This window comes from Emys orbicularis, chromosome 25 (assembly GCF_028017835.1).
Source record: "Emys orbicularis isolate rEmyOrb1 chromosome 25, rEmyOrb1.hap1, whole genome shotgun sequence".
Taxonomy (NCBI): Eukaryota; Metazoa; Chordata; order Testudines; family Emydidae; genus Emys; species Emys orbicularis.
In genome coordinates, this window is record NC_088707.1 from 4,001,489 (window position 1) to 4,013,068 (window position 11,580).

General features: G+C 59.7%; 1 protein-coding gene across 1 annotated transcript; it reads right to left on the reverse strand.

Annotated features, from left to right (window-relative positions):
• Window positions 1-1,420: 1,420 nt before the first annotated feature.
• LOC135894619 (transcription factor CP2-like protein 1) lies at window positions 1,421-11,289 on the reverse strand. The gene is made up of 14 exons (XM_065422758.1): window positions 11,207-11,289; window positions 9,837-9,991; window positions 9,572-9,645; window positions 9,303-9,408; window positions 8,122-8,228; window positions 7,876-8,028; window positions 6,817-6,927; window positions 6,279-6,367; window positions 6,113-6,167; window positions 5,101-5,194; window positions 4,343-4,433; window positions 2,840-2,922; window positions 2,106-2,251; window positions 1,421-1,522 (listed from the first exon to the last, which is right to left on the reverse strand). The coding sequence occupies exons 1-14, from the start codon at window positions 11,287-11,289 to the stop codon at window positions 1,421-1,423; spliced, it is 1,449 nt and encodes a 482-aa protein (XP_065278830.1).
• Window positions 11,290-11,580: the final 291 nt, after the last annotated feature.

The window sequence follows — 11,580 nt, forward strand, 5'->3', positions numbered from 1 at the left end:
AAACTAGTTGCTAATGGTTAGTTTAATCCCGAAGAGGTGCCCCCGTGCCATGATACAGAGAGGGATTGGAAATCCCATTAACGCGCCCCCACCCCAACTGAAGCAGATGGCAGTAATAGACTGAAGCTTCAGCTCTGATATTTTTTAATATAAAAAGGATTAGACAATACAACATCCAAATAAAAATAGAACTCTAAAAACGGCAGTTGGTTTTCAGTGTTAATATTAAGCCAGAGGCTACAATATTTAAAGGAGCCTGCTTACCTCAGCCTGAGGTTTGGTTTTGCTTACCAGTCAGGTTTGTGAAGGGGAGAATTTAAAGGAGGGTGAGGGGGTTTCCCGGCAGGCAGGGATTTGCAAAGGTTCCCAAGGGGGTTGGGTGCTTTGGAAGTTCTGCCCAGAAGTCCTCTGTCTACAGATTTCCCCCACTAACCTCATGACGTAGAGGCCTCCAGGTGACCGAATATCATTACTGACTTACGCTGGATTTGCACCAACGGCCTCGAGGTGAACTCCTTATGGCCGAGCCCCTGCGTGCAAGAGGCCATGTGTAGGACAGTGCCACCATGGAGCATCAGTGTAAACATAATGTGCCGCAGTCTACACAAAGCAGACCATGTCTTCAACCAGGGGGCACATGACCATTTCACAAATACAGCCCCTGGGATGCCTAGATTCTTTCCAGCACTGGGAGGGGACTGCCTTGCTGGGAAATCCTCCTGTTGGCCTCGTCACCAGCTGCTTTGTGGGGAAATCTCCCTTGGATCCAGACAGTGATTTGGCATCGCTTCTCTCATTGCACTTCTCTGCGCTGAACTGTCCTAGGTCGCTCTGCGCCTATCTTAAAATTAAGTGGTAGCCTTCTGGAGCCTGCACTGAGAGAGAGAGAGGCACACACGCCCGTCACTTTCCCCGATCGGGAACTGAAGTCCTAATGTCTCCTCTTGGGCTTGAGCGAGGGCTTCTCTGTGCATTCGAGAGGACTTAAGACAGCGCTTTGGGACAGCACAAAATCCTGTCGCCCTGTGAGAATGAAGGAGCCTCCCCCACCCCCAGCTAGGCCTGCACAGGCAGCTCTGCAGATACAGCATGAGCGAAGAGCCGGCTGTATGTTTTGTAGTAGCCATCTGCTTCCCCTAGTAGCCCTTCCCCTCTATTGACTCCTGAGTGCTCCTTAGCTGCTTCTCTCCTCCCCAAATGAAGCTGCATTTCAGTGGAGGCGTGTTTATAAATTAAAGTGTTTGGGGATCAGAGTAGGTAGATTCCAAAAATGTGTTCTCCAAAAGACCTCCCCAAGCCCCCTTCCCACCTCGTGTGGGTTTATTTTTTCTCCCTTCTTTTATGACCGATGTTCATATGAGTCATTTTCCCCATTCTGTCATGAGCCAGGGCCATCACAACTGCGGACTGGAGTTTCCCCTCACAGGCTTGTTTTCCCCACCCTTTCCTTTTCCCAGGGAAGCCATCTACCTTTGGTCACAGCTGCTACGAAACAGGATTCATCTGGCAGGTTCCTGACCATCTGCAGTGCCCCAGAGAGGAAAGAGACAAGGTTTAGAACGTGGGCAGGCTGCAGCGTGAGTCAGCTGCTCATTCTCCAGCGGTGCTCTGGCAGGATTTTAAGAGGCGGGGTGCGAATTGCTGGGGTGGGTACCAGTTGCTTGGTCATCCTGCTGAGTGCAGGCATGACTGTATAATACCCAGCTCTTATAGAGCACTTTTCAATGGTAGATCTCAAAGCACCATCTTCATCATTATCCCCGTCTTACAGGAAAGTGGGGCACAGAGCAGGGACGTGAGTTGCCCAAGGTCATCCAGCTTGACCAGTGGCAGAGCTGGGGTTAGAACCCAGTTTTCCTGAGTCCCAGACCAATGCTCTATCCGCAAGGCCACACAAGGTGGGACATGCACGTACTGACCCGTGCAAGGGGGACTCCCCTTATCCTCCTGCCCCCCCCCCAGCCCATGTGATGTCCTACCCCTTCACCAACAGCAGCTGATCTTTTATGGGAAAGTCAGCGCAAAAGCGGGCCCTGCCAAGCAAGGGAGGGGACGGAATGGGTGAAGGGAAGAGCCGGTTTCCCAAACTGGATCCCCCCCCTTACCAGGTCACTGATGAGGATGTGAATCCCGGTCGGGCCCTGCTTGGAAACCTGCTGGATCTTGTTGGCGGGGAGGCTGAGCAGCTCTGCCAGTTTATTGGTCAGTTCCATGGCAGTGAGTTCTTCCAGATAGATCTCTTGGTATGGGGCTTCCCAAGAAAACCCCGAAAAGGAAGTGAGCCAGCGCCGGGATTTCCCTCCCCTCCCCAAGAGCTTTGTCGGGCGACGAAAGGACCTCCTGCAGCTACAGTGGTAACAAACCCACCCCGCAGGCCCCGCTCCAGCCTCTCCAGTATGAGGAAGTTTGGATTCAGATGCAGCCTCTGTAGCTGCCCCCGATCCCTGAAAGCTCCTGCTGACCTGAGGCAGGGCAGCCACTGCTTGATTGCAAGCCAAGGGCTTGATCCAGTGCTTAGGGAGAGCTGTCTGGCTAAAGGTTTTATACAGTTGCCCATCACGGGGGTATCTTAGCCCCTTCCCCATAAAGTTGATAGGAAAGGCCCTGGTGGATTTCATCCAGCATAATTATATTGGCTTCAGTGGCCTGTGGCCCCAGCCCTGAGCCGGATACGCAGCCGGGGCAGCTTTGCACGGATGGGTGCACCAGAAATGCCGCGCTAGAGTCCAGTGCAGAATCTCTCCCAAGCCCAAGACTTGCTGTGCCCAGCCCAGGGTCAAAGGAGCATTGGCCTTGGCCCTCGGGAGCATTCACGCTGAAGAGTAGCTGCTTGTTTTACCTGGGTGCGAGTCCTCGGGGGTGTCTCTGCCGTTGGCTTGGGGCTCCCTGGACATGTACAGGGTGAGCCGAGGGCGGACGCACCTGCGGGAGAGGAGAGGGTGTTGACTGGCCTATCGACCTGTAGTTCTTGTAGCCATGCTCATGTAACGTGTATTGTACTTAGCGCCCAGGGGCCCCGGGAGCGATCGAGTGCTGCCTGCGTCTGTGCACATGTCCTCCCCACAGGACCTCAATGCCAATTTTACAGGTGGGGAAACTGAGGCACGGGGCTTGTGATTCACTGGAGGCTGCGTAGGGAGTCTAGCAGAGCTGGGAACTGAAGCCAGATCTCCTGGGTCCCTGGCACAGGGCTTCAAATGCACACCCCTCCCTCCTCTGCCTATGGGAATTCAGGGACACCCCACCCCACCTCCCTACCCTACCTCTGCGGCTGAAGAGAAGCTTGTAATGAACCCCGTTGATCTGCCCCAGCTGGGGTGTGTGCGCGTGTGTGTGTGTGAGTGAAGTATTTACCTCCTGCTAGGCACCGTGGTTGCATGAGTGGGACACGCACCTGTATGAACAGAGCTAACCGGGCCCCAGCTGGGCTATTTCGGGGGGTGGGGATAGTAATAGCGTTGCCTAGTAGCTGGAGGAGGCTGGGATGAGACCCCACGCATTGGAGCAGCTGGGGCATGGGGGTGAACTGTGGGGTTGCAATAGCAGGAGCCCATGGCCTGAGAGCAGCTAGAAGGAGCAGTAACCCAGGGGTGCAAGAGGGAACAATCCTGCACAGGTTGGGAGAGGGGCTCGCTGTGCCTCTTCATGACACTCCCCCGTCTCGTCTCCTGAGATCAGCAGCATCAGACCTCAGGGATTGTGACCAGGTCACCACTGTCCGCCGGTGCAGGGAGCCTATCGCTCCATGGCTGCTGCAATCGGAGCAGAGCCCTGGCCCCATCTCGGGGGTAAGCGCCGCAAGACTAGCCCCTTCTGCGGTCCTGTCCCCTTGGCTCTGCCCGGGCAGGGCCAGTCACCCACTGCACCTCCTCCTGGAGGCTGAGGCCAAGATTTCCAAGGGCTGAGCACCTGCCTTCTGAGAATTGGAGCCCCCCAAATTACTAGTCCCTCCCTGAAATCGGGGCCTAAATCTGGGCTATCTATAGCCACCACATCCCACCCCCTGGGACGGCACTGAGAACTTACTGACTCGTGACAGGCGCCAGCCAGGTGCAAAGGAGACAGGGAGCCTCCCTCTAAGCTACTGCTAGACGAGGTAGAGCAGTGACTTCCTGCAGCAAAGCGATTGCTTAGAGTATAAAGCCGTTTGGGCAGAGACCGTCCTTTTGTTCTGTTTGTACAGCGCCTAGCACAGTGGGAGCCTGGATCGTGACTGGGGCTGCTAGGTGCTACTGCAGTGTAAATCAGTGGGCTCTGGGTCTGCCTGAGGACTGCAGGAGGGGACCCCGTGTTCCCCCTCCCGTCAGCCCAGGATGCAGTGTGACGTTCTCCCCCCTCACACCTGGCTTTCAGCGCATTGGAGAGCCGGATCCCATCAGCCGCTCCACAGATCTGGATGAGGTCACTGCGGGAAAGCTTCAACAGGTCGGCTCCTGGAGACAGACAGACAGACAGACAGATGTGGCTGGCATGATCATCCCAGGGCGGAGCAGTTCACAGGCAGGGGCTGGACTCGCCATGCCGCAGGTCCCTCCCTGGGGAAGGAAAGCATCCCCCTGGGTGGGACTGAGCCGAGCAGGACTCCTGTCTGTTTCACACCCTCCCCTGACTCCCCGCAGAGGAGGGTTAGGCCAGCAGGGGCTGAAGGCAGCCATCTCTGTGCCAGAGCAATGACTCCAGCAGCATGGACCTGTTGAGAGCAGGCTGCTCCTCCAGCCCCTGGCTCAGCTGGGTTCTTCGGACAAGGCCCGAGCCCAGCTTGCAGAGCTGGTACCGGTCACGTGGCCCATGTCCCTTTGTAAGTGGAGGCTGCTGTTCTGTGGTGACAGCGGTAGGTCCCGGGGGCACGGACAGACTGCCCCTCCCCAACCTCTCCATCGTCCAAGCCACCCGGAGTTTATCCATGCGTCTCAGCACCTCTCCAGAGCACAGAGATGTATTTGTCTTGTGAGCATCCCCTTAGGACAGGGACAGAGCCAAGCAAGGGTGAGCCTGGCCCAGAACCCAGCATCCCACCACTGCCCCCCAGCTCTGGGGCAGGTTGGATCCACCCAGCCCTTCTCCCTAGTTTCATGGGCTCAAGAAGTGAGACGGCCTCACCTGTGAAATTAGCCAACATCCTGCAGTAACCGGAGAAGCGATTCTTGTGCAGCCACTGCTGGGTTTCCAAGATGGAGGCACAGGGACTGAGAGCCTGGGACAGACGGATGGAGAGGGGAGTGTTTGCAGTGACAGGTGGGCTTGAGACCCCAATCATGAGTTTTGTACGTACTCAGCAAGCCTCAGCCCAGCACTCACCCGGCTCCCATGGACCTGGTGGAGTGACCCTGAGGGCTAGCTGGACGCCTGTGCGGAGACAGCCGCCAGGCGTAGCTCCCGGTGCAGAGTGATGCTGGTAACCCCCGAGAACCTGAACGCCTTCAGTGTCTGTCCCAGCTGGGCCCAGACACCCAGGCCTTGTCCTAGTACTAAATGCGGCAGTGTCCCAACCCGGGCGTGGGATCTCGTGCCTTGCAATCTCTTGCCATCAAGGTATCGGGCAGGTTCAGTAACAACCCCAGTGCAGCCACGGATGGCTGAAGCTTGGTTACCTCCGCGGCTTATTCCGGTAGTGGGGCTGGGGTGGTCCCTGTGGGGCGCAGGGGTTAGAACAGGCGCAAAGGGCTCTGAGTTCCGTTCCCAAACGGCAGGGGAGTGCGATTGGAGCGTGAGAGCGGGAGCAGGGAGTCAGGACTCCTGGGTTCTGCACTGGGCTCTGGGAGGGGATGTATGATCGGGGGGCTAGAGGGGGTTCATGGGAGTCAGGACTCCTGGGTTCTGCGCTGGGTTCTACCCCAGCCTTGCCGCAGGGCATCGGCTCAAGTCACTTAATCTCTCTCTGCCTCAGTTGCTCACGGGCAAGATGGGTGCAATAACAGCCACCCCTCAGCAGGCAGAGACTCGCTTGATTAGCAAGTGCTTCGAGTTCCTCCGCCCACCCGCCGGGAAAAGAATGATGGTTCCTCTGTTACATGCAATGCCAAGGTCCCCTCCTGCCACCAGAGGGCAGCTGGTCATGGCACAGGGTGGGGGTGGCAGAGTGAGGAAAGGGGAGCGCCAGGCAGGCTCTTACCTCGGCCGTGCTCTCTGCTGGGCTGTCTGAGGGGCAGCTGGGCGAGGAACAACCCCTGCCAGGGAGAAGGGAGATGGTTATCCTGCAGCAGGCAGCGCAGGAGGGAAGGGGGGGGGCTACAAGTGGGTGGGCGGGGGAATCAGAGCAGGGGGTCTCTCCAGCTTACCTTTCAGGGGTCAGCAGTTTGAAGGTGTGAGGAGAGGGGAGTCCGGGGGTGGCCGGGGGGCTGCTGGAGGCTTCTGGCCAGGGGGCACACTGGAAGCAGAGGGGAGAGGATTAGGTAGTTTCCGCTTCTCTAGCAGTGCTGTGCTTTGCGCACAGCTCCCCCCTTAATGCAGCCACCTCTGGGGTGGAGGGTGGGACCTAGTCACCATCCTCCCCCCTCCCCCCACACCTCCCTGTCTGTGTTGTGGGGTTAGACAAATGCGCACTTCCCAGCCAGGGGATGCACCTCTGGGGTTCGCTATTAGGACGGAGTCCTGGTGATCTTGCTGCCCCGTTCAGAGCATGGCACCGATCCTGCCCCTTGACAAGTCAAGGCCTGCCCAGCTCTGCCCTAGCCAGGAACGCTGTACTGCCACACCCCACAGCTGGGGTGCCGTGGGGGGCCCAAGGTACGGCTAGAAACTCAATGCCAGCAGGCATGTGCCCCTCTCAGCTGCCCCTGGTGCTGTGGGGTTGCCCCACGCCTGCCCCAAACCCACCTCTGCCAGCACCGTGCTCTCATAGGAAGGCTGGTATTTTTCTCGCTCCTGCGGTGACTGTTTCTCGATTTTCTCCCGGTCAGTTTTTTGTTTCCTGTCCGCTCCCTTGGGCTGAAAAATCAAATTCCCCCAATTCCAACTGGCCCCAGGAAATGCAGACCCCATTGTATCGGCGGAGGGACCCTCCCCCAGGCTGGGCTGGCAGGATCGGTTCCTCTGAAAGTCCCCAGCACCCTCTACCTCTTTGCAGCCATCGATCTTCGCAAAGGATCTTAGTACCACTATGCCCATGTTGGTGATGGGGAAACTGATGCAGAGCGGGGCAGTCACCCAGCAGGTCAGGGTCAGAGCTGGGAATAAATCCCCAGCGTGCTGAGTCCCACTCGGGGGTCTTAACCACTGGACCACACTGCCTCCCATGCGGTGGTCATGGCAAAATATAAATCTCTGAACGGGGGCGCTAGCACCCCTCTGGTGTCTTCTAGCCCTTGGAGCACCCGCCCCCAGCTTCTCTGCTGGGCCTCCTGACAGACACCCTGTGCGTTGCTTGCACCAGCCTGCCAAGCTGAGGGGGGGAGACAGAGTTGACCCCGAAGACAGAAGTCGGGGGGAGCGCGGGAGAGCTGAGGCCTGTACTGCTCCCCATCTTGTGGAAGCTCAGGCCTGGCTGTGGGAGGCTGCCGCCGGTGGGGGCAGAGCCAGAGCAGTACCCTGCGCACCAGTGACGGAGAGGAGGGAGCAGCGTTTAGTGGCTAGAACAGGGGACAGCGGGGCAGGACTCCTGGGTTCTCTTCTTGACTGCAAGGCCGTGGACCCAGGGGAGGGCTGGGCCACCTAGTGGCTGTATCGGAGGATGGCGCGTCGGACTCCTGGGTTCCATGCCCCCAGCTTGATCCCAGGGTGCCAGGCCCCTGCCCTGGAGGACTGTTACCGCGACCATCTCTGTTTTAATGCTGCTTCCGCCCGGCCTCCCCCCAGCCCAGGCAGCAGGGGACGTTAGGGGAAGCCAGAGAGGGTGCCCAGGTCCATGCCCGGGCAGGGGCAGGGCGGTGCTGGCACCTTGAACACTTTGACGAGGCAGCTGGCCGAGTTCAGGTGATCCACATGCTCGCCCTTCTCGTTGGCCTTGTAGGTGTCGATCTGGATGCGGAAGGGGACGCCCTTCTCACCCCCGTTCTTGCGCAGCGTGAATTCGGTGCTGATGCAGTGCACCTGCCGGGAGGGGAGGGGTGAGAGTGGCCCCCTGGATCTCCCCCCCCCCCCGTCCACGCTCTGCCCCTCCCCGTGCTCCGCCCAGGCTCTGACCTGCACGAAGACGGACGTCCTCTTGGTGGGGTCCCAGAGGAACTCCACCGTGTTCAGCAGGGTGGGGTGGATGTGTGGCTCCAGCACCCCGACAGACAGGGGGATGTCTGCAAGCAGGGCACAGAGGGATCAGGCAGGACCGGAGCCAGGGAGACGCGTATGCAGGGCCGCAGGTGCCCAGACACCACAGGGATGGGCACGACAGAGGAGCCCACGTGGAACAGAAGGGGCCGAAGGATCCGGTGCCCATAAGCCGCTGCCCAGCCACGTGGGCATCCTGCTGGCTACATTCTCGGAGCTCTCACCCCTCCCATGAAACCGGATCACAAAGCCCTCCTATGCCATAGCGAATTCAACTTCCCCGCCCTGGGGGGGGGGGAGCTGTTCTCCCGCTAGCGACAGTGAGGCCGAGAGAATATCCTGCCCAAGGTCCGCAAGTGGGGGCTTGGACCCAGCAGTCCCAATGCCGGCTCTGACCACTAGACCAGGCTTCCTCCCAAAGGTGAGAATAGGACCCTGGGGTCCGGGCTCCCTGTCCTGTGCTCTAAGCACTTTATGGGCCCAAATCTTCACAAGTGGCCCAGCTCCCGGTGTCTGCAGGAGCCGCGCCCGCGTAGGCTGCGCTGAATTGAATATCAGCTCCCCAGTGCCCCCAGTTCCTTCAGCCTGGTTCCCAGCCCTCTGGTCTCATCCTCTGCTTCCTTCCCCCACCGCCTCCACATGGGCTGGTGGAGCTGGTCCAGACCCAGCAAGGGGGAGCCTGGGGTTCCCCCAGAACTCTCAGCTGCTTGCCAGGGCTGGGATGGCATTTCTGGGGTGCCAGGACCAGTAAGTGGTGCTGCCACAGGAATAGGCTCATGCCCAGCCTGGCTTAGCACAGAGGTCCACCTCGGATTCCTCCTGCCCCCAGAGTCCCCTCCGTGCAGGGCCTAGCGTCTGGTTCTGGTTCCTCTCGGCTCTGACCCAGGGACCCCTGCCCTCCTTGCTTCACCCACATCGGAGGCTGCGCTGCTCTTGGGGGCTTCCTTGCCCACATGGATGGGATTCTAGCTACGACCTGGCTGGGCTGCAGATGCCAGGAGCGAGGGGCACCGTGCTCAGTGTGTGAGATAGATATTAGGGGTGTGGACCCCCTATCCCTTGGGCACAGCCAGGCTGCTCCCGGGGGCAGCCAGACTCACCAATGTCCAGGATGCGGTCACCAGGGCGGTTCCACCTCCATCCCTCCAGCTGCTGGTGCTCTGTGTACTGCAGGCGCCGGTCGTGAAACACCACCCTGGCCACGCTCTGCGGGAGAGAGGGGCGTCAGGCGCTGTCACAGGCCAGGCTCCGTGGCCAGGAACAGATGGGCGATGGAGCCATGCCAGCCGGAGAGGGAGAGGTCACATCACGCAGCAGGGGTAGTAGCCTGAGCACTCACCACTCAGCCCCCATTCTCTGCCCCCCTCACCTTCAGCAGCTTCCGGCACTCGGAAAAGTCGCCCAGCTTGGGGTTGCACAGCATCCGGATCTCGTAGGACTGGCCTGAAAGAGACTGGGCGTGAGACCCGGGGACCTGTGGCCAGGAGGTGTTCTCTGCCCCCCGCTGTGGGCAGCTGGACCACTGCTAGCCCCTGGGCTTACCCTCTCCGGCGTGGCTGGGGGGGAGCCGATGAGATCACAGCATGAGCATGTGCAGGGACCCCCCCGCCCAGGGCACGGCCCACCCGGCTCACCTTGGTTGAGGTAGGTGAGGGTCTCCTCATGCTGTTTGATGGCGGGCGAGGTGGGGGTGCAGAGCACATACTGGAAGGCCGGGCAGTGCAGCTCGGCCGACGTGGAGATGTTGTTCTGCTCCTCCTGCTTCAGGAAGGGCAGCGCCAGGGATTCCCTGCAGCAGGGCAGAGCACACGGCGGTGGGCGCGGCTTCCCCTGTGCGCTCCCCCTCCCCGCAGCCTTCCCAGCATGTGGGGGGGGGGAGTATAATTCTCCTATCACCCTTCCTCCCCATCCCCTAGTGTCCTGAGCATAGGCCTGCGAGCCAGGCTCAGCCCAGCTCCTACCACTGGGACCTGGGCACATCACTCCCCCTCTCCCGAGCCTCAGTTTCCCCTCAGAAGCATTAGCCTGACCCATCTGCTGGTGCTTAGCCCTGAAGGGGTGTGGGCCCCCAGGGATTATTTAGGGTTAGGAGGACGGGGAGGGAATATTTCCGTCGCGTGGCAAGAAAATGCCCCGACCCTGGAATCGTCTCTAGGGGGTGGAAGCCCGTTGGCCCTTGGGACATCTAGCCCGGACAGCACAGGAGGAAACACAAGCGGGAAGGATCCTGCCCTGACTCCGGGGAGGTGGCTGGAGCCCAGTGGGGGCTGTTCCGGCTCTAGTCCCTGCCTCCCAGGGCTGGTTGCGAGTGCTTGGGAAGGCGCCAGCATTAACCCCAGGGGGCTCGTCTGCCAGCTTGTGGCTGAACCGAGTGTAGAGGTTTATTGGGGGGGTGCTGCCAGCCTGGCCTGCTAGCTCCAGCAGCAGAAGGGGCCCCACATTCAGTCCCTGCCAAGGGCCTGCTGGCCGGGGGGATTCAAGAGCTCCGTGGCCAGCCATGGGTGGCTCTCAGCCCCTCTGCCAATCAAACCAGCTGTGTCTCCCCATGGTGTGTGTTGATCACAGGTGACGCAGCTTGGGCAGCCCTTGGCAATCCATCGTCATCAGGAGCCAGCCAGAAAGGTCCTTCATGCTTGGGGGGACAGACCAAAACCAAATGCCTTTCTCCCGTCCAGAGCCTGTGAACTGCTTCGTCAGACACACAAAGAGAAGCGCCTGGGTCTTTCCCAAACACCCACTGAAGGGCCTCTCTCACATACAGAGGGCACTGAAATGGGACAATCCCCTCTCCTCACTTGCTTGCATTTCTGCAGTTTGCAGGAGCGCCCCTGCCGTCCATTTCTCACACACGTACCCCTTCAGCTAGCACCGCTGCTGGAATAACAGGCCAGGATCTCCAAGCCCAAGCAAAAATTGATAGTCCTGGTTTACAGAAGGGGGAAACTGAGGCACAAAGGTAGCGAGGGTGGGGGAGCAATTTGGGGGATGCGAAAAAGCCACTTACCTGAGCAGATTGCCGCCGGAGCAGGGGTACATCTCCCCTGGCCCCGGCCAGTAGTGCTCGGGCTGGCTGTGCCAGAACAGCATGGTGAGGGCGTGAGGCTGGACAGATCTGAGCGAGGGGTGCTGTCAGGTGGCTGTTGTCTGGAGAGGCTCTTTATGCTCCCGGGCTCCCCAGGTGGGTGTGTGCAGGGAGACGTGCTGAAGGATTGGCCAGCGTCCAGCTGGCTCTGAGCAGCTGGACACACCCTGGGGGGCGGGGGGAAGGATGGGAGCTGGAGCCGTTTCACGGCGGCTGCCCTCGTCCGTGTTACAGGAGGTGGGCGGTCATCGCTGGGGCATGAGCGGGCAAAGCGCCTCGTGCTGGAGCCGCGAGCC

Bases quoted from the DNA above. Each gene is read 5' to 3' on its own strand.
- LOC135894619 (XM_065422758.1), bottom strand. From the start codon at position 11,289: ATGCTGTTCTGGCACAGCCAGCCCGAGCACTACTGGCCGGGGCCAGGG. The intron at 8,029-8,121 runs GTCAGAGCCTGG...CCCTCCCGGCAG, and splicing joins GGACGTCCGTCTTCGTGCAG to GTGCACTGCATCAGCACCGA. The intron at 6,928-7,875 runs GTGCCAGCACCG...TTGATTTTTCAG, and splicing joins GCCTCGTCAAAGTGTTCAAG to CCCAAGGGAGCGGACAGGAA.